The 22,649-nt window shown below is 32.3% G+C and overlaps 2 protein-coding genes across 2 annotated transcripts; one reads left to right on the forward strand and one right to left on the reverse strand.

Moving 5' to 3' along the window:
- Nucleotides 1-646: 646 nt before the first annotated feature.
- LOC25500199 (2-alkenal reductase (NADP(+)-dependent)) lies at nucleotides 647-4,468 on the reverse strand. The gene is made up of 5 exons (XM_013588545.3): nucleotides 3,874-4,468; nucleotides 2,572-2,749; nucleotides 2,018-2,184; nucleotides 1,365-1,447; nucleotides 647-1,234 (listed from the first exon to the last, which is right to left on the reverse strand). Exons 1-5 carry the CDS (start codon nucleotides 4,099-4,101, stop codon nucleotides 856-858), a joined length of 1,035 nt encoding a protein of 344 aa, XP_013443999.1. The 5' UTR covers nucleotides 4,102-4,468; the 3' UTR covers nucleotides 647-855.
- A 2,477-nt stretch (nucleotides 4,469-6,945) lies between these two features.
- LOC25500200 (probable polygalacturonase At3g15720) lies at nucleotides 6,946-19,063 on the forward strand. The gene is made up of 14 exons (XM_039828704.1): nucleotides 6,946-6,990; nucleotides 8,569-8,730; nucleotides 9,001-9,208; nucleotides 9,801-9,882; nucleotides 10,084-10,192; nucleotides 10,624-10,728; nucleotides 10,876-11,079; nucleotides 15,926-16,060; nucleotides 16,212-16,376; nucleotides 16,469-16,676; nucleotides 16,925-17,006; nucleotides 17,248-17,356; nucleotides 18,660-18,761; nucleotides 18,836-19,063. Exons 1-14 carry the CDS (start codon nucleotides 6,946-6,948, stop codon nucleotides 19,061-19,063), a joined length of 1,944 nt encoding a protein of 647 aa, XP_039684638.1.
- The last annotated feature ends 3,586 nt before the right edge of the window (nucleotides 19,064-22,649 follow it).

Raw genomic sequence — 22,649 nt, forward strand, 5'->3', positions numbered from 1 at the left:
TTTAATTGGGTTGAATTGAATCGTCATGTTCATTGAGTTATTTGTTTTGTACTTATACCCCTAATTTTATTTAAAATGTCATTGAAACATGCAATTACAATCCACGTTAAAATGCAGAAAGATTGTTGCAAAAGGCTATATAAAGAGGGATTGTCATTCAACACAAAAATCAAATGAAAGCATCATCATTTAGTTGCAAATAGGGGTGACAAAATTGATAAATTGAATGGATTTGAACTAAGAGATTAAAACAATTCATTGATCCATTAAAAATCCACTAAAATTTGTTTAAAATAATCTAATTCAATTCATCCACTGAACATAAAAATCATCCAATCCATTTGCTTTAATGGTTCCTGCTGGCTGCTACATTTCTCCTCATTTAGGCTAACTACGTATACACTTCTTCCATAACTGAAATATTGTAAGATATTTGGTGAACTAAGACCTTGATTGTTGTTATTGTAATTAGGGAAATTTAGAACCTATGAAGTACCGACACAAACACAGGACGCGTCGAGAAAAAAACTGATTGAATGTAATCACATGTGATGTGTCGGTGTTGGAGTATACCATACATGTGAATGCAGAAAAGTAGCAAATTTTTTACCTAGATTAATCCAAGTTAAAAATTGTGAGATGACAATGCAGAAAAGGAAGTAAATGCTTTTATTCTCTAACAATAACACCATAAAAGATTACACAGCTCCCTGGATTATCAGGAACACAGTCTCATCATATATTCATAGATATGAAAAAAGATGACTACCAAGGTGGTATAAAGACAGCTAAACTTTCTAGAAAAGATTTGAAAAAATTGACAACATAACAAAACATAGGAAAAACAAATGCTTTCTATTCACGAGCAACAACAACCACTTGTTTACCAACATTGCGACCGCTAAAGATGCCAACCAAGGCTGCAGGACCTTTCTCAAGACCCTCAGCTATGTCTTCCACATACACAACCCTACCTTCTCTTATATGAGGCAGGACAAACTCTAAGAATTTGGTGTATAGATGATAATAATTAGCTACGGTGAAACCTTGCATACGAATCCGCTTATATATGATATGTGCCAAATTTGTGACACCTTCAGGTTGAGTAAGATTATACTGTGAGATCATTCCACACACAGGTATGCGGCCATGGAGTTTCATATTCAAGAGTACAGCATCAAGTGTCTTTCCCCCAACATTCTCAAAGTAAATGTCAATGCCTTCTGGAAAGTACCTAATTTACATAAATTGATATCCACCGGTTACTGGTATGTCTCATGTTTATTGTAACACGGTAACTATACTTTTCATGTCAACAAACATATTGAACTAAAAAATTTCGACTGCATCACTTATGTACTGACCTTTTTAATGCTGCATTGAGGTCATGTTCTTCTTTGTAGTTAATGGCTTCATCGTATCCAAATTTATTTTTTAACATATCCACCTGGTTGCAAAAGATGTACATTAAAGTAAAGGAAGACAATATTTTTGTTGGTCAATAAAAAGAAACTAAATGGATTCTTGGTAATCATACTCGTTTTCAAGTTACAACTTACAACAAATCATTCCTAACCCAAGAATTAAGAAACTATTGTTTGTTTCTGCTGGCTGCTAAAATTTTCTTCGATTAGGCTAACTATGTAACACTTGTAGAATTGAAATTTTCTAATATATTTAGGCAAATTCTAGTAATTTTGCAATGTAACAGTACTTTCGGAATATAAGTATTGAGCAAAGACCTTGATTGTTGTTATTGTAATTAGGGAAATTCAAAACCTATGAAGCACTCACACAGGACACGACACTACGACACTGACAATGACACCGGTAATAATTTGAGAAAATGAATTAATTGAATGTAACTACACGTGTTATGTTGGTGTCAGATACCAGACATGCCTTTGATCAGAAGTGTGGGTGCTAGAGAATTCAAAACAGTATAACTTAAAAACCAGAATATTCATCGTTTATGCAGGAGGCATATGCACATATAACAACATAATCAGATAAATACCTTCTCTTTACTTCCAGCACTTCCAACAACATAGCAACCATGCAATTTAGCAAATTGTCCAACAAGTTGACCAACTGCACCAGAAGCAGCTGAAACAAAAACATTCTCTCCTTTTTTCGGAGAGCCTACTTCAAAGAAACCAGCATAAGCGGTCATTCCTGGCATACCTGTGCTCAAACAAAAACACAAAATATATCAAAAAAGCAGAACAGAATGGCAGTTCCTAATAAGTATAATATATACTCAAAAATAAAACATAAAATAGAAGATATCATAACTATAAGATGGGAAGATTATATAAAAGCAATGAACTTTCAGTTCCTAATAAGTACATGACTCATTCAATATTGGTTCTTTTCCAAACCAAAGCAGGCTGAACAAAAGAAGAAAACGGAAAAAGAATGTAGGACCAAACAGCCAGCAGATACTAAACAAAGAAAGGAGTCATTTAGCACATGAAAACATCATAACTTAAGGCCTTGATATCATACTCACATCAAGTGCATTCTTGACTACAAAATCAACGTAATAAATTGAAATTGTTGAATACATACCAAGAATTCCAGTATAGTACGAAAGAGGAACATCTGTGTGTTCAATTTTGAAAAGTATTTGAGCTGCAGGGATCAAGCTGTACTCTTCCCAATTAGTAAACCCCCACACTAAATCACCTTCCTTATAATCTTTGTGTCCAGATTCCACAACTTTAGACACACCACAGCCAGCAATTGGCTGCAATTATGCAAAAATCATCGGTAGCTACACGACACAATTTCAATGTTGCAACTATTCTTTGATTAATTTCAATCTCGACTTAAAAATAAAACTAAAATTCTAATCACAAGCTACACATCAAGGGATTTTAAGCCCAAATCACATAACCACTTTCCAATATCCAGCAATTCCTTGAAATTCCTAACAAGAAAAGAACTCAGGAAATAAACAGAATTTCATATGCAATATTTTTTGTGAGCTCTAGTTAAAGATGGATCATTCAGGAAAACCCGAATTCCGGTTTTGGCTAGAACAATCCATGATCGCCTGAACATTGGAATACCAGGGGACTTCCCCCAAGAGCTAGAGAGTTGAAGACCAAAATAACAACAACCAAACCTTATCTTACTAAGTGGGGTCAGCTACAAGGATCAAATTATGCCATAATGTTCTATCAGAAATCATATTTCGATCAAACTGATTAATCTGTAGATCTTGCTCAATAGTTTGTCTTATAATTTTTCAAGGACTTCCTCTAGTGTTCAGACTATCCTCAATTTGATATACTCTCTTTCCTACAAAATCTACAAGTCTTCTCTCTACATAATCAAACCACCTAAACCTATTTTCCACCATCTTTTCTACTTGAGGTGCTACCCCAATTTTCTCTCTAATTTGTCATTTCTAATCCTATCTCATCTAGTCTTACCACACATCCAATGCAACATTCTCATCCCGCTACACTTATTTTTTTTCTCATATTGGTTCTTCACTGCCCAACTCTCTGTTCCATACAACATCGTCGGTCGTACCGCCGTCTCATAAAATTTTCGTATCACATAAAACACCAGAGACTTTTCTCCATTTCAACCACAATATTTTTTTAAAAATTATTAAAAAAGCACAATAATCAATATAAACACACAATTTCATCCCAAACATTATCTAGTCAATTAACACAAATTAGTCACCAAAAACAATAATTTGCTAAGAAATGGATCATATAAATATCAAAACAGTAAACCAACTAACAAGTTGATCCATGCAATACAGAGACTAATTAACACATTCAAAAAAGCTACTTTAAGGCTCAATTTGACATACGATGAAAGGGTTTGACCCAGAAAAATAAATTGACTTACAGACTGAGGACTATAGTTACGACGATAGAAACAGTTTTCTGGGCTGTTCATAAGATTCCTCATGTAAGGATCACAAGACAAGTAGAGATTTTTGAGCAGAAGAACATCATTGGAAGCTTGTGGAAGCTTGAGAGTTATGGTACTGTCAATGATGTTCATGTCTGATTCTTTAGGAAAACCAGACACATAGTGTTTCAGAATTACTTGCTTGTTCTTTGCTTGCGCCATTTTAGATACTGGGTTGGATTTTGATCGTTGAATATTTTTTTGTTGACTAAATTGTTGAATTTGAATTCAATTTATATAACAACACAGAATCAAAGAAAAATTGATCCCTTAAAAAACTCCTCACGAAGGCCGGCAAACACGGGATAGTGTTCGCAGTGGACTTTCATTTGTGATCTTCTCACCCTATTATTTGGCGCTATCTTAAGCATTTTCATTTGATAAACTAACTTAACGGTCATGCTAACCATAGAAGCCAAAAGAAGGGACAAAATCTCGATGATATTGAAATGGGAGAACCAAGTTTGGAAGGCCGTTCATGTGAAATTCGAGGCCGACTCTTTTAGTAAAAATAGCTATAAAAAAAAACTATAATGTTAGAACTTTGTAATTTGTCTTCCTGATTTTAGAGTTCGAATTTAGAGTTCGAATTCTGAAAATGCAATTTTATACAATAAATAATCCGCTTCCTTAACGTTCAAGGAGATATTTTCAAGTAAAATGATACTCCCTCCCCGTCTTTATTATAGGAAGAGAAATTATATTTCTACAACTAACTTCTTGACAATCCTCTCTTTCATACTCACATTATGTTTTTATTCTCTCTCTTCATTTTTCTTTCTCCATTGTTTTTGATTAATAGAAAGAGAGGAAAAATAAGTTATCATGATAGTTGTAGAAAATAGTTGTTCAAATATCACTACTTTTATAGGAAACAAAACCAATACATTCATTAATTAATGTAACTTTTTGAATATTTTTACAAATATATCCTCATAAAAAATTGTGAAACATTAAATACTCTCAATAATATTTAAAAAAGGAACATTAAATGGAGGTAGAAAGTCTCTTAAGCAATAACTACATCTTAAAATTTGTGACATTTTCTTATAAATTGAACCAATTTTTTTTTTTAAATTTTTTTCTTATAATAAGGACGGGAGGGAGCATCTAATTGAGGAGGAGGAGCTGTCTATATTTTCAAGGAGTCAATGGGTAAAGGAAACCACGAGAGGCGAACTTTCTAATTGAAGAGAGTAAAGTTGCATGTGGATGGAAATCATTCCGTGTAGTACCTGCAATCAAATCCAAAGCTGTCTGGGAATCCGATTCCAAAGATGATAGACCTATAACTAAGATCCCAAACTATTTGAAGACTTCTCCATATAGCTGAAAGTTTAGCCAATAAATTAGAAACTCTACCATGAAATCCGAAAAAACCATAAATTTAAATACCGCTATCGTTCCTGAAAAGACTTCCAAAACATGCATTGCTAAGATTAATAACAGAAAGTTTTACCGTTGTTTGACATAAAGTTTGTTCTCCTACTGCTGAAAGAGGTCTCGACCTTGCATCAATCCTCGACATCAATGAAGTTGCTGCTTTACATTACTCCTTCAAAGTCTTTGATCACGTGGAGACTTATTAATAACAATAAACTTTCCATTGACGAGAACATAATATTTAGAGGGTGCATATAATCTCTAAATGATAATATTTGTGATTCTCATTTGGAATCATCTTTACATCTTTTGTGACTGTCCTTAACGATATTAACCATTAACTTTGAAATAGTTCTTGTAATTTTTTTTTTTTGTACAATAGTTCTAGTATCTTTAAAAGATAACATAATATACTCCATTTAAAATTTTATAATCTTGTCTTCTTTTATCTCTTAATTGGAGTTTATATGAAAAAATTATATTAGTCATTAATTTTTTCATGTGTAATATCAGCCATTAGTTTTTTTTTTTTTTTGACAAAGTTAGCCATTAGTTAATTAGGTAAATATTGCTTATAAAAAAAATAGTTAGGTAGAGATGAAGTCAAGAAAAAAAGTTAAAGCATATTCTCTATTAATTATATTGCTTTTTTCCTTCTTGAATTCTATTACTTTTTTCCTTCTTGAAGTCAACCTAGTTTATGGAAGTCACTATCATATATATAAATGGAAGTAAATAGTTTTTTTAAAATGGAAGTCAATAATTTTTTTTGGAGAGAAAATGGAAGTCAATAATGTTTATGACTTGTTTAAGATTAATATATTTTTAATTCTGAAAGTATTACAATAATATAAATTGAATTTTATGAATATGTCTAAACCTTCAAAATCACTCTAAAATAGACGACTTTAACAACTGATACAATGATTAAGAAAATAATTATGATACGAGTCTATAATTTTAATCAATGGTCTGCTAAAGAAAACTTATTCTATATATCTCAAGATATTAGTATTTGTAATTGTATTTGAATATTTAATTTTAATCGTAGTTTTGAAGGGAAAGTGGTTGAATAAAAATTGGCATACTAAGATTTAAACTAGTCATTGCAAACATATTATCGAAGAACACTATGATGAAATGATATATAAAATATCTTTTTCAGTTTAATCATATGTCATTGATTCAAATTCAACCACCAAGTACGTACGGTCATATGTTCATCTTGAGAAAATAACCTCCGCAGGATCATATCTAGTTCATACATTAAAAAAAAAGTAATAATTGCAAATACATTATTACACTCTTTCCATGGGAAATTAATATTTCAACGGCCCCGTTACATAAAAGGACAATATTTCAAAGACTTTGCATGTATACATTTTTTTTCCTATTACCTAATTGCAAATATATTCAATGTAATTATTTTCTATTTAACCCCTACACCACTACTCACAAATAACCACAACAATTCTCAATCCTAATTCATAAGGGTATTCGTTTTTCACTCTTGTGTCAAACATGAAAAACCTAATTGCTTGTATTTTGATTCTTGGTTTTTTTTCACCTTGTATATGTCAAAGGTGGAATCTAGTTGGAACAAAAAAGAATACGTTTAATGTCATGGAATATGGTGCTCGTGGTGATGGCAAATCTGATGATTCACATGTATATATATGTATTCCTCTCTTGTCCTTAATTTAATTTCTATCATCTATACTTCATGAGAAACTTTGATCTTCTATAATTTGAGTGACTCTTAACAATAATTTTTTTCAATTGATTGTAGGCATTTTTAAGTGCATGGAAAAGTACATGCGCAGCTAAAGGGGCAGCAACACTAGTTATACCACCTCAAAAAAATTCTTGGTGACGAACTTATTATTCAGTGGTCCTTGCAAAGCCACAAGTATTCACATTAAGGTATAGCTATATTCCTAATGTCCATTGTTTTGTGGGATGGGGGGATATATGTGCATTTTTAATGCAAAACATTGTTTTCACGATTTCATTTTGAAAAGTTTAAAGACACGTTACCTGTGATTTTTTTGTTGTTGTAATAGGTCAATTTGTAAAAAAGAGTAAATTGGTCAAAAGATAATTTCAATTTCCCAAAACTTGTTTTTTTGGAAGTTAAAAACTTTGACCTTTGAACTTTATTTGAAATTCCAGAAAGATTATTTTTTTTTTGAGATTTTTTTATTTTATTTAAAAAGTTGAATACTATACCACTATTTATCACTTCTCAATACAATATTTCGGCAAAAGTTATTATGCATAAGTCATTTCCTTATGCACCCTGCATAAACACTTCACAATCAATAGATTTGATCGCACTCTCACAATCTGATCGCACACACGCAGAAGCTCATCGTAGCTCCGACGCCGGCGTGATTCTCACCCTTGCTCGCCGCTCCGGCGTGATTAATCCGGCCAGGTTCACGGCGACGTGATTTCACTGGCGAGGTTGCACAGATTTCTCAAGCGATTGCGACGTGATTTTGTTGTGTTTGTGTTTCTTCGTCTTCTCTTCTTCACGTTCTCTATCGCGGTTTCTTCGTTCACGATCTCGGTTATCACTGTCTCTTTCTCCTTCCCTATCTCTTTATCTGTCTCTATCACGTTCTCTTTCTCTGTAACTGTCTCGATCGGGACCACGGTCACGGTCTCGATCCCGGCGGTCGGAATCAGAGGGTTTGAGATCAGAGGAGCGGTTGTTGTTATTAGTGGAAAGGAGAAGTTCTTCTTGGTCGCGTTTGTGACCGGCGAGTTGATTGTGGCGGCGTTCGAGTGCTTGATTGAGGCTTGAATCCGAGCTTTGGGTTTAGTTTAGGTGACCTTGGCACTAGCAGATGGTGGTCGCCTCCTCTACCCGAGACTGATTTCCGGCGGTTCTGTTTTCAATTGCACCCTGCTGGATCAAAGAAAACTATTAAGTACATCTAATAGTTTTGGAGTACAACTCACATAAACCATTTCCACTCCAAAATGGTTTTGGCATAATGGGGTGGGATTTATGCAGGATGCATAAGGATTCCTTATGCATGATAACCGCACCCCAATATTTCTGTAGTAATTTACTTAAGTGATGCATCTGAGACACTAGTTAGCATGAACAATAAAAAAAAAATTGAGAAAACAAAGTATGGGGTATTCCAACCATCTCTATTTGTAAATTCATGCATTGTAGCATCAATCTGTAACGGACATATATTTATTTATTATTAATTTATTTTGCACTTGTAGATTCAAGGGAAAATAATTGCACCTCCTAAGAAATCATGGAAATCAGGGTTGGGTTGGATTAGGATCCAATATGTAAATGGTCTCACAATTGATGGCACAGGAGGAGGAATTGACGGCTATGGTTCTACATGGTGGTCATGCATAAGTTGCCTTCGACCTATAGTATGATATTCTACACTTTATGCTAATTATCTTTTTTTTTTTAAAGATTTTTTTAGGTGAGTTGGATTTTAGGATTCATTAGGGTTTGATAAAAAACTTTAAGGCTTATAGAGCACAACATGAGTATTTATAGATCTTCCATTTAAATAGTGTTGAAGTTAACCAATATTTTACAAGATTATTGAAATAAGATATTAAGCGATTATATATTAATGCCCCAATAACACTCTTTAACATTTCCCTATATTAATTTTATGTTGAATGGTACAGGTCTTGTCTTTCCATTCTTGCAATGATCTTAGTGTTAGAAAACTAAAGATCACCAATAGCCCGGGAGGTCATATAGCCATAAATGGTTGCTACGGTGCAAAATTCTCCAATGTAGTAATTGATTCTCCTGCTCATAGCCCCAACACTGATGGATTTGACATTTCTGCTTCGAAGAATATCGTGATAGAAGATTCAACCATTCAAGCAGGTAATCAAAGTCAAATTATTTTTTCTTATATATAAACACTATCAATTTAATATTTTATAGATGCATCTAAAAATGTATTGTCAACCAAAGGGTTACTATGCTACTAAGGATGTTGAGTCATCCATAACGTTTTGAGTTTAACTTCCGTTGTTAGTGTGAAATTAGTCTACACCACTTTTTTTATTGCCAAATCTCAAATTTGTGCCTCTTATTTTTTGTAAGATGGTGTCAACTTGAAGGAGAAGAAAAAGCAAGATGGGGTCTTTGAATTTCAAAATATAAAATTAATTTCAAGGGTGAGGTTTCTTATCGTTTGGGTTGTTAAATCATTATACTGGAGAGTTGGTTTGAATCTCATAGGGCAAGGAAGTTATGTTATAGTTTTGTTGATCGGTGTTCTAAACATGTAATGTGCATTGAAAGACATCTTTGATTCAAATATTTTTATTGGGTTCAAGTATCCATCATAATCTCTATAACATATCTTTGTTTATAAAAGAAGGCAGTACAAATATCAAATCAAAAATGCATTTTATAGCCATGATCAACATACATGTCCAATTTTAAAATGAATTTTATTTCTTATAAATAGGTGATGATTGTATTGCCCTCAATGGTGGTTCTTCTTACATCAATGTTACCCGTGTTTTTTGTGGACCCGGCCATGGAATAAGGTTATGCAATATAATAATTGAATTATAGTTTATTCTATTCCATTTTATAGCTCATATGCAAATAAGAAAAGCAAGGATATGAAATTTATTTATCTTATGTTATACTGATATGATATTTATCTTATTTTTAGATAAGCACTATGATATTATTATGATTTAATTATATTTTAGAAACTCATGAAAAATGTGTGAATTAATCAGCATTGGCAGCCTTGGTAAACATAATTCTCATGAAATAGTTGAAGAAGTTTATGTACGGAACTGCAGCTTCATTGATACTACAAATGGAGCAAGAATCAAGACATTTCCTGTGAGTAATTACTACTATAGTTTGTGGTGGGAAATTACAACATATGATCACATTTGCTAACTATAATTCTACTTCACCTTTTCTTTAGCAAATGTAAGTAGAAATTAGTAAATTATAACTATGTAAATAATTATATATTACTATTTTTCTAATAGAGATAATATCATATATGAAAGCAAAATAGAAGGGGCACTTTCACTGCACACATAAAAAGTATCGTCAATTAAATATATTCAATTTTTTTTGATAATTTTTTTCCTTATATTTAAGACCGAAGTATACAAATATTCAAAGATTTTTCTTATAAACTACTTTCATGAGGAGAGTTTGAGCACCAATTTCTTAACACACGCATACTTGTAAAAAAAAAGATAGCATTGTTTCACAACATTCAAATCAATCGTAACTTAGTGAGGTTTTTCTATTTGCAGGGTGGATCGGGATATGCAAGGAAGATTATTTTTGAGCAAATCCAACTTAAAAATGTTTACAATCCAATAATTATAGACCAACACTATGGTTCTCAAGTTGCAACGGTACACATTAACTCTACATTTATAATATATCTTGTCATTTCAACTATATCTATTTTTTTTCTTTCGAGAGCAACTATATGATTTTTCTGTTTTTATATAATTATATATAATAGTAAGTTATGTTTTGAATTTTGTGGAATTTAATAGAATTCAGCCCTGCAAGTGAATGATGTGACATATCGTGGATTTAACGGAACTTGTGCCGGTGATATTGCTATTGATTTGGATTGCATGGATTGTTTCAACATTGTATTGGATCAAATTAACATTGTCTCTTCTCAAAAGAGAAATAAGGTTTCTGCTATTTGCAAAAATTTCCATGGAAAAATTGATGATTCCGTTGTTCCAAAGGTCTCTTGCAAATAAAAATAATCTGTTATCGGTCTCCATACAATATAATCTTTATCACAGTTATATAATTTATTAATTTTCAAATAAGTGTTGTAAAATTTATAAGTTGCACTAGAGGACAAGGTTATGAATGTCTCTGTTAGCTTGTCTCCGAATAAAATCTTGAATGAAACTAGCACTAGAGGACAATAAATCCCCGTACCTAGCTCATTCTCATACAAACAATTATTTTTACTGCATTCACAACTATCTGACAATCACTTTTAAAGAAAACTTGACTTAAGCCACGGTCTAGACCAATTTTAAAGGCTGGTTGTAAAGCAGTGACTTGTCAAAATTGGTCTTAAATAGGAGTAACTCTTTAGCATGCACTATGATTTTAAGGAAACAGTTCAAAGCAAACTGAACTGGTATTTCAAAATGGTGCACTGTTTCATTTAAAAAAAAATAAAATAGGAGTAACTCTTTATAACTATGATTGTACAAAAAAAAACAGGAGTAACTCTTTAGCACTATGATTTTGTTCAAAGCATACTGTATGAGCTTGTCATGATTATGATTTGTACCACATATATTCTTGAATCATATCCAAACCCAGGGGGAGGGTGCCATGTTGTGTTTGGGGGGTGGGGATATGACAGAAGCATACTTGTTACCAAGAAGAAATTGTTCACTGCTAAAAAATTTCATTTCAAAAGGAAAATAGGAAAAATGTTTAGAGAGGGTGACTTATGAATCTTGATCTGTCACCACTCCATGTAGCAATCACAACATTGTAAATATGCACAATATGTATATCTTAGTACTATTCTTTTGTGTTTAAAACTAGCAATATTTATCCAGAAGTCTTAGCTCAACTGGCAAAATCCCAAAATTGTTAAGCCGGATGCCATAACTGGGGTTCGAATCCCGGTACCTCCACTTATGTGTGAGTTTATAATGACTTTACCATTTCGTCTATCTACCAAAAAACTAGCAATACTTAACCACATTTTCTTAAGATATCTCAATTACATCCACAACATATTGCAACCAAGAAAGCCAAAAATTTCAACTTTCAAATATATCATTATATTCACGGAGTACTACACTCTTCCTCCAAAACAATCAAAATAAAGAAGTACAATCATAAAAAAGAATATCAAGAGTTTAGGGTTAAAGGATGTATCTAATCATATATTTATTCAATTACTTCCATATTCCTCAGTGATTCAAGGTATTTCCTAGCATCAGAGTGAGAGGGGAGATCTTGTTTGCTCCCTACGGTGTACCCCTGTTCTCTTCACCCTCATATTCCTACACATTAGATGAAGGTGACATACCCAAACTCCCACCTTCATGCATGGCACATCACTCCACCTCCACTTAGGGATGAATCTAACAAAAACATTAATAAGGGAAAGTAAAAAACACACTTAGAAGAACATAAACTCACTTATATATGATACACAAAAATAGAAAGAGATGAGCATGCCATGTTATCATGAGTTAGTCATTTGAACAAGGAAGTTTTCTATTGAACCTAAGTCAAGCTTCTCAACATCTGTTGCAGCTTTGGACAACGTTTCATTTCGAGCAACAAAAGCTAATTATGGTGAGTTATGTATGTTCAATTTTGTTTATTTATTTATCTAAAAAGGGTCTATGGTGTTGGAAGATGCATGTGGATCAGAGGAAATTGTGGACGTTTCAGGTATTAGTGGCGAGATATGGACATGAAGGAGGTCACGTTAAGGAGGGAGGATGTGGTCAACTTGGTGGAAAGAGTTGATGGGAATTGGAAGAGGTGTGGGGTTAGGTAGTTGGTTTGACGATAATATGGTGCAGATGGTGGGGCAAACACCCCTTTTTTTTTTTGTGTGTGGAAGGATCGGTGGTTAAGTAGCCTTTTATTTGTTAGATATAGACGTCTTTTTTATTTGACAAAGAATCGTCTGCGCCAGTGGCTAAGATGTAGGGTGAGGTGTTAGAGAAGATGCTTGGAATTGGCAAAGTTGGTTACTAGCTTGGGAGGAGGAGCATGTGCGGGGAGTGATGTGAGTTGTTGTCTAACATTTTTTTTCCCGCATGATGGTATGGGAGAAAAATGGGATTGGGATCTTGATCTAGCAAAGGTTACACAATAAGCGGTGTGTATCACCTATTGTCAAATATGGAGCAACATGGTCGATTTGACATATATGATATTATTTGGCACAAAGTAACCCCTTTAAAGGTTTCCTTGCTTGTTTGGTGTTTGTTATGCAATCAGTTACCGACGAAGGACAATTTGATCCGACGAAGAGTTGAAGTCTTTTTTAAACATAAGTCTATATATTTTGACAATAAAAATTAGAAAGACATTTTTCATGAACTTTTTTACAATATATTTTTAAAATATTTGTTGAAAAATATAAGTCTTGATGGAAAAATATTTTTCTTTCATCAATACAGTTGAAAAATATAAGTCTTGACTATGGAAAAATATTTTTCGTTCATCAATACAATCAATGCTATACTTTATAGCAGAGGTAAGAATTTGTAAAAAAAAAAAATACAAAAGGGTAAGAAAATAAGTGTTTGCCTGACCGACTACTAAATTGAAAAGTTTTATTTTTTAAGGACTCAATTGAAAAGTTTGCTGAAAAGTTTAGTGTAGATTTAATGAATGTTATTTTGTAAATTATTTATCTTGCAGTCGAACTCTGAATTACTAAAGTTTTTTTTTAGAAATATGAGAATTGACAAAAAAAAAAAGCGTAACATGTTGAAGGAGACGTTTTTAATCTTAATAAATTTATGCTTTCAAAAAATCTTAATAACATAATCAATGTTCTAAAAAATAAATTTAGAAAATTTCCTCTTAGAAAAAGGAATTATAAAATTTTATATTAATTTTCTTTCAATTTTTTTTTTATATAATTTTCATAGTTTGCGCATTGCTAGAATAAAAGGTCGGCTATCTGCAACGACTAATCTCTTTGCTTCCTGATCCCAACCATAAGTTTTTTTTTTGTTTTGAAGAAACCAAAATAAATTATATTACTATGAACAACGTAATTGTTGCAGCAACAGGCGTGTCATAACAATCACGGAAAGAGCAACATCCTGTCAAATTACAACATAGTCAATCGATGTCATACATGAAAGCGGGCTCGACCACCAATCATGTGTACCAAAATTAAAAACCACATTACTAGCTTTCAACCACCACAAGGTATGAGATTTTACTTTATCTAACAAAAGTGGCATAGAACTTTGACGTTTTCTAAATAACCTGTCATTCCGTTCATTCCATAAAACCCAAACGCACTGCAGCCAAATCAAATGAAATAAGGATCGACGGGATTTCAAGCCTCCTGCATATTCAATAAATTGCATAAAATGATCTGAAATAGCAAGAGAATCTACACCTTCGACACCAAGCCAAGCCCGCACCATAGGCCACAATGTGCCGAAAATTGGGCAAGACAAAAACAAATGAGTCACATCTTCAACATGCCCACACCCTGTAACACAAAACCGAGCCTCCAAAAGTAGAATTCCACGATCTACCAAATTGTATTTTGTAGGTAAGCGATCCCTCAATAGCCGCCAAGCAAGGATTGAAACTTTGGTAGGTTGGTTTTATTTTTAGTAACTATGATATTGGTGCAAAGTTTTCACCGTCGTATAATAGTGATTAATTTTCGTCGAGGTGCATGTGTGATATATAAGGTGGATTCTCTTATTCAACCATATTTTATTTCAAACGCAAGAGCCGAAAATCATAAGTTGACTGCTTTTTTTTTTTTTTTTGGAAAACTTAAACACTTAAATTTCATATTTATTTCTCTCTAGAAAGAAAAAAAAAAGTTTTCTATATCTGAGGGTATATTGACTGAATAGAAAATATAGAAGCAAATCCTCTCGAGAAAAAGCAAATATGAAACGGAATATTTTATAAAAAAAGAAGAAGATAGAAACGGAATATCACATACATGTAAACTATGGGTCTAGTTTCTTATTGAAATTATTTCCAAATAATAATAATTCAAATATTTCATGTTTTTGTGATTAGGCATATATTTAAAGTATTTACCCGTTTACATCGTCAGAAAAGAAAAAAAAAGTATTTGCCCGTTTACTGTTTTTTTATTTAACCATAGTCCCTTTTATTTAAACCCCACACTACCCTTCACAAACCGTACACGAAATCTTTTTCTCTTTTAATTTCACTTATCTAATCAAAATGCAAGGGTTCATCACTTATGCTTTGATTTTTGGTTTTATTTTACCTTGTCTATCCACAAGATTGAATGTTGGTACTAAAAATGCTATTTATAATGTGATGCAATATGGTGCGCGTGGTGATGGCAAAACTGATGATTCACAAGTATATTTATTTTTAATGGTTACATGATTCACACGTATATGTTTTCATAAAAAATTTCTTCATAATTTTAATTAATATCTATCGTTTTCATGATAACCTTTTCGCTTCTATTATTTAATCTTTAAAGTATTTTTATGAAAAGTTTATGGTTTTGATAGAATATGACTATTGAATGCAATGTCCTCACCAACTTAACTAAGCTTAAGAGAACAAATTGTGTCATTTTTATTATTTGATTTTTTTCTCTTCTTGCACAACTTGTCTCCATGAGCTTAACTTAGTTGATGAGATATTAAATAATATTGCAAATGCCGGAGTTCAATCCCTCTGAAACCTAATTTATTTACCTTGAATAAATTAAAACAATGACAACTCTATTGAAAATATATTTTTTTAACTCACTTTATGAGAATATTATGGTTTTTATAGATATGGCTATAATTTTGTACTGTCCCTTAATATTCTTAATTATATGTATATGTTAAATTGTAGGCATTTGTCAGTGCATGGAGTAGTGCGTGTAAAGCAGCAGAGATGTCAACACTGGTCATACCCGTAGGAAAAACATTTATGGTGTCGAAACTAAGTTTTAGCGGTCCTTGCACCAACAAAAATATTCTTATTCAGGTATTTAGTATATCTAACGTTCACTTTTAAGACCTAGTACAATAAACTTATAATCATATGTATAAGTTTTAATTGTATTTTTAATTGCGGCTTTTAAAATATTTAAAGAAATTATATTTGTTTTGTATTTTTGCCATCTATCTTTTTGTAGCTTGAAGGGAAAATAGTTGCACCTTCAAAGGTAGGTTGGAAAGCTCAGTCATATTGGATTACCGTGCAATCTGTAGAAGGACTCACAATTGAAGGTAATGGTCGAGGAGTACTCGATGGAGATGGTTCGACTTGGTGGCAATGCAAATCATGTGCTCGACCTGGGGTATGTATCATCTTATACAATTGACATCCCCCTACACACACCAAAAAAAAGGTGATTGAACGACCAAATTAATATTTTTATTGATGCTACAGGTCTTCTTGTTTCATTCATGCAAGGGTCTCAATGTTAGTAATCTGAGTATCACTAATAGTCCACGTTCCCATGTAGCTGTTAATATGTGCAATGGTGCAACATTTTCTAATATATCTATTAATTCACCTGGTACTAGCCCCAATACTGATGGGTTTGACATTGCTTTATCCACTCATATTGTGATACATGATTCCAACATAAAATCTGGTACGTCATGTTTATGTTATCTTAAGATAAACTTTTACTTTGTCTTAAAAAAAACGTCATTTTAAAAAAGAGAGTCAAACATAATTTGTTATGAAATAGGAGAGAATTTTTTATTTTTTTAAATAAAGTAGAACTAAACATTAATCTAAATAAACGATAAAAATTATTTTTTTACCAAAGATTATTACGCTCAAAATATTTAAATATTGCTTAAATTTAATTTGAGTTTCGTTGTTTTTAATAAACAGGTGATGATTGTATTGCAGTCAATGGTGGTTCTACTTTTGTCAATGCTATAAGGATTACTTGTGGACCTGGCCATGGAATAAGGTTTATAAAATTGTGTCTCTAAAGTTCGATTTCATATATATTAATATTTAAATCTTATTTTTAACCTTAATATAATTTTTTATAGATAAATATTTATTGTTAGTATGATATACTAGTAGCCAAAGTTTGAATTCTTGACCTCCTCAAATTTCTTTTGGAGTGTTAGTAGTGTTAAATTTCATATTATGTATTTATATTTTTTCATGATTCTCATAGAAATATGTATCCTATGAATAATCAGTGTTGGAAGCCTTGGTAAAAACGGAACTGAGGATAAAGTTTCTGATATTCATGTGCGAAATTGCACATTCAATGAAACTCAAAATGGAGCACGAATCAAGACAATTCCTGTGAGTATATGTAACAAGATTAAAAATATGTTTATACTTCGTAAAGAAATATGGATTTTAAAGTTTCATCTTTATTAATAAACATATTCAATACTACCTATAATATATGTATCATGTATGCGTTCCAAGCTTCAATCTAATCCAAACTAGGGCATGAGTTTGTTCCAAGCTTCAAATTTTACGTTCCAATGGACCACACTCTTCGCATGTCATCAATCGGTGAAAACTGAAACTCAAATAAACCCAATCCTAGAGAGATTAACTTCCAATTTCCTATATCTTTCCAAAGAATGGAAAACTTCTTCTACAAGGCACACACCGTTATTGGCAGCGGCAAAACTATCCATTTTGCGAAGGGGCCAAATATAAATAAATAAAATGAAACATATTTTGAGTGTTGTTTAGACAATTTTTAACGTTAACAAAACTTTGTTCATAGTTGTTTAAAGGTTAAATGCATCTAAAGGTCCTTTAAGTTTTTTCGTTTTTCCCAAAGTCGTCCTTTAAGTTTCAAAAGTCCCAAAGTCGTCCTTTAAGTTTCAAAAGTCCTAAACAAGTCATTTTAGTTTTTGAATCGTTTCAAACAAGTCCTTTTAGAGGATGATGGTGATGATTTAGATGATAGCAACAAAGAGCATTATCCACCATTTGTCATGCCTAAAAAGATGACTAATTTTAAGTGGGTGTTTGGAGCCAGATTTGGTACCAAAGATGAGTTCAAGGAAGCAATTACCAACTATGATATCTACAATATGACTTGTTTGAAACGATTCAAAAACTAAAATGACTTGTTTGGGACTTTTGAAACTTAAAAAGGATGACTTTTGAAAAAATGAAAAACTTAAATGAGTTTTAGATGCATTTGACCTTGTTTAAACTATTAGAAGTGTCAAAATAAAACAAAATACATCTATCAAACAAGTAGATGTCTTTGACTTTCTTATTTTTACTAGTTTTTGATAAATAAATTCATTTGTGGTAACTATATATATATATATATATATATATATATATATATATATATATTATTGAGGTAGCTAATCATAAAATATACTAACCTACTCATATAAAAAATACTTTTTGGGTAGCCAAATTAGCTACCTGCAATGCAAGACATTCGAGGAGGTGTTTCTTGCATTCTTCAACCCCTTCTCATATTCATCTTTATTGATCTTGATGTATAAAGACTCACCTTCAAATTGTTATTTTTGGTAATTGGCATGATTGAAACTTTAGGCTATAATGATTGAAAATATTATCGCAAACTATCATAGTTCCAATTTGATCGTCAACTTTTTTGCAGGGTGGATCAGGTTATGCAAAACAGATTACATTTGAGCAAATCATCCTTGTTAATGTTAGGAATCCAATAATTATAGATCAGGATTACGGTATTGGTCGGAAGGTAAAATCTTGTCATTTCAACTGTATTGGCTGGTTTTATATATAATTATAATATTTATGTGTTGAAATTATTAGGGTGCAAATGTGTCGGTGAGTTCAGTGAAATTTCGAGGATTTACCGGAACTTCTGCTAGCGGCTTAGCTATTCAGTTAAATTGTAGCTCTTCTGGTTGTTATGACATTTTATTGGAACAAAACAACATTGTTTCTGCTCAACCAGAAAAGGCGGCTTCTTCTTTTTGTACAAATGCCCATGGAACTGCTAGAAATACTGTTCCAAATATCCCTTGCTTATCAAATTAATTGTTTTTTTTTTTTTGCTTCCATGAATGGAAAAAAAAAACAATTAAAAAAGTGTATTATAAATAAGTTGTAATGCAATTGAAAAACTCCTTAATAAGATCTTAGAGAGGCACATCATGTACGGTTAAAGGGTTAACGTTTTCTTAATTTAAATTGCATCATAATATAATATATCTCATTAAAAATCTTATCAGGAAAACTCAACGGGATAAAACTATGGTTAAGGAAAAAAAAAGTGCAGAACTTGTCTCCCCCTCATAAAGAGAACGACGAGGTTTAAATAATCTTGGCTTAAATATGTATTTCGACCCTGCAATTATGGGTCGTTTAAAAATTGGTACATGTAATCGCTAATCCTTGCAAACTACTCTTGCATTGTTTAATCATTTAAAATTTCGTCCCTATTCCCAGTTAATCACTGCCACATCATCAAATTAGCAAAATGGTATGGAAATTGACAAAAATACCCCTGCTCCATTGGCTCTTTCTTTCTGGAAAACGAACAAGGAGAGTTAGCTGCAAAAGACAAATTTAATAGTTTGTGTGTTTCACTAGTCCTGTCAAATTTGAGTTTTTTCATTACCACACCTAAGCACCATGGCCACTGTTACCACCATCTACAGCATTAGCATTAACATTATTAGCATTCCAAGCCATCATTCTATGCAATCTACCACTATCATGATCCTCTTGCTGCTGTTGTTGCTCTGTTATGCCTTTCCCGTCGTGTTTGAATATTTGAGGAAGTATAACTTATACTTCAATCCTTTTCTGTTAACATTGCTATTTAGAAAACTTAATTGTTTTTCTCAAAGAAAACTTAATTGTTTACATGAACTTTGAACAACATTCATATCTCATACAACCCAGAAATTGAACAAGACAGAAAAGCACGGCGGAGACGGCACCTGAATCAACAAGACAACGACGAAAATTAGCATCACGTTTAGAAAGACGAGCGAGTAGCAAGCAGAAAGCCAAAAATCAAGAGACTCATCTCATACAACCCAGAATTCCAAATCCACCAACATTTGATTCCAAGAGTTGCTTCATCATCCAATGAACACAGAGAAACAAACAAACAACATGAAATCATTCTGAACAATTCATTATGAACACGAATTGAAACATTATGAATGTTCAATTCATTCTGAATCGCAACACAAACGCCGGTTTTGGTGTAGATTCGAATTTGGAACCATTTTTGGAATCAACCGCAACACCGCCGTTTCAATTGCTCTATGATTAGAAAATGCAAATAAAAATAAAAGGAAAAGGAGAAGAGGCTGTGTACTGAGTGATGGTTGGGGTTTGAAGAATAAGAAGGAGAAGAGGACGAGGGTTTGAACAGTGCACGTATGCATTATTCAAAGAAAGAAGAAGGATGATGAGTGTATTTTTGTCCATTCCCATGCCATTTTACTAATTTGATGATGTGGCAGTCATTAAGTGGGTCAAGGGACGAAATTTTAAATGATTAAACTTTGTAAGGGTAATTTGCCAGGATTAACGATTACAGGGACCAATTTTTAAATGACCCCTAATTGCAGGGACGAAATACATATTAAAGCCAATAATCTTTTATATACTATTTACTCAAAATCTTTACTTGACGGTGACTCTGTAGAAAGATATGATCTATCTCCATAATCTTTTTCAAATTAACTGCTCTTGATATATCTTCATATTGAGTTTGTGAAAGAACCTCCTTTTAAAATTAGAAACCGCAAGAAAAAGTGCGATCTATTTTTAAATTAATTTGGATGTCTTGCGTTTGGGTCATCTGAAAGAAAAGAAATAATCGTATTTTTGGGTTGAAGGATTGGATCACTTGAACCCCATTTCTTTCTTCATTTATTTTGGTGAGTAGTGGTATTTTTGGTTTATACATAATTAAGGATGCAGCAATTTTTTTTTAACAACTAAGAAACAAACATCATGTTTTTGGATTTTTAAAATCTATTTTCAAAAAATAGTTTTTAGCAACCAAAGTTATTATTGGATTGAGTCATGACCAAGTTATTCTCTTTAAGACGTTATGTGACACTGTTCAACGTTGTGTAAGTAGACTTGCAACCACGACGTCTCTAAGATAAAACACCTTATCTACCATTGTCTTAGAGTCGTACTACTATGTAGGATCCGTTCTAGAAATACACTTTTAATATCATATTCAAACTACTCAAATTTAACACTGAAACCACTCAAATATGGCATGTTGACCACTATACTATGGTACTGCGACCAATAACATACGATGCTACCACCATTCAAATCTCTAGCTTCTCCAACGACAGAAATTATCGAAAGGTACTATGCTCTTAAGACGATTCTTAATTCCAAAGAGACATTATACCACAAAGGGACCATGGTCTTAGTATTTATTTTTTTTATTCTGAAAGGACATAAATTATCGAAGGGACTATGCTCCTAAAAGTATTCTTAATTCCGAAGGGACGTTATAGATCTCAAATGGGTCTATGATCTTAAGAACATTTTTAATTTTAAAGAGAGAGAGAAAAGAAAGGGGAAGAAGTCCTGTGTGTGTGTGTATTGTGAGTTATACGAAGTCCTTTGTAACCAAAATCAGCAAGACTTGGATCCATGAATTTTGGAAAGTGGGGGCACCACATATATATAAATTTGTAACATTAGATAAACATATACATATATATATATATATATATATATATATATATATATATATATATATATATATATTATTTTATTTTTAATAGTATAAATATACATCATAATTGTTCTCTACGATTCTCCATATTTTAGATACATTGAATGATTTTCTCATTTTCAATACCAACAAAAATATCTCTCTCTATATAAGTAACTAAACAATAATTTAACCATTCAAAGTGTGATGTTGTGTCAAAATGTGTGGGACAATAAAAAAGTGTTGTGTGTTTTGTGTAGCCCATTTAGTTAAAATTTCAACTGTAACTATAGTATTACTATATTACTACTACCTAAAAAAAATATTCTCAAAATTTAGTGCAGCCACAAGCGTACAGCTTGCATCCGTCCATGCTTGGGGAAGAAGTCAAGCTAAACTTCGGGAAGGAGAAACCAACTTCATCAAGTTAGGGGCACAAGAAACTGATGGAAATTTGGGGAGTAAGACAAGGTTGAAGAACTATTTTTAAATCAAGTGACCCCTGATGATGAAAGTGGCAATGTATTTTTTTTTTTTTTTGACGTTAAAGAAAAATTTATTAACGAAAGTATGACAATAAATCAAAAGTTAAGACCGTAGAAATACAAGGTGGAGTCTCTTCGATCCATATGTGATCTAAATTATGAAAAACATGTTTAGCTAAATAATGAGCAGCCTGGTTGGATTCACGCCTAACATGCAAAAAATTTACTACGAAAAAAAAACTTTGAAATTAACACAATCTCCAATAATAGAGCCGACATAGGTGGAAGATCGTTGATGAGCATTCAGCGCCAAGACCACATTAGAAGCATCTGATTCTACTAAAAGATTCAGAAAAGACATGTCTTTCACAAATTTCAAACCCTTTTGCATAGATAAAACTTCTGCAACATCTAAATATGGCAATTAATGAAA

Source organism: Medicago truncatula, chromosome 8 (assembly GCF_003473485.1).
Source record: "Medicago truncatula cultivar Jemalong A17 chromosome 8, MtrunA17r5.0-ANR, whole genome shotgun sequence".
In the NCBI taxonomy this organism is placed as follows: Eukaryota; Viridiplantae; Streptophyta; class Magnoliopsida; order Fabales; family Fabaceae; genus Medicago; species Medicago truncatula.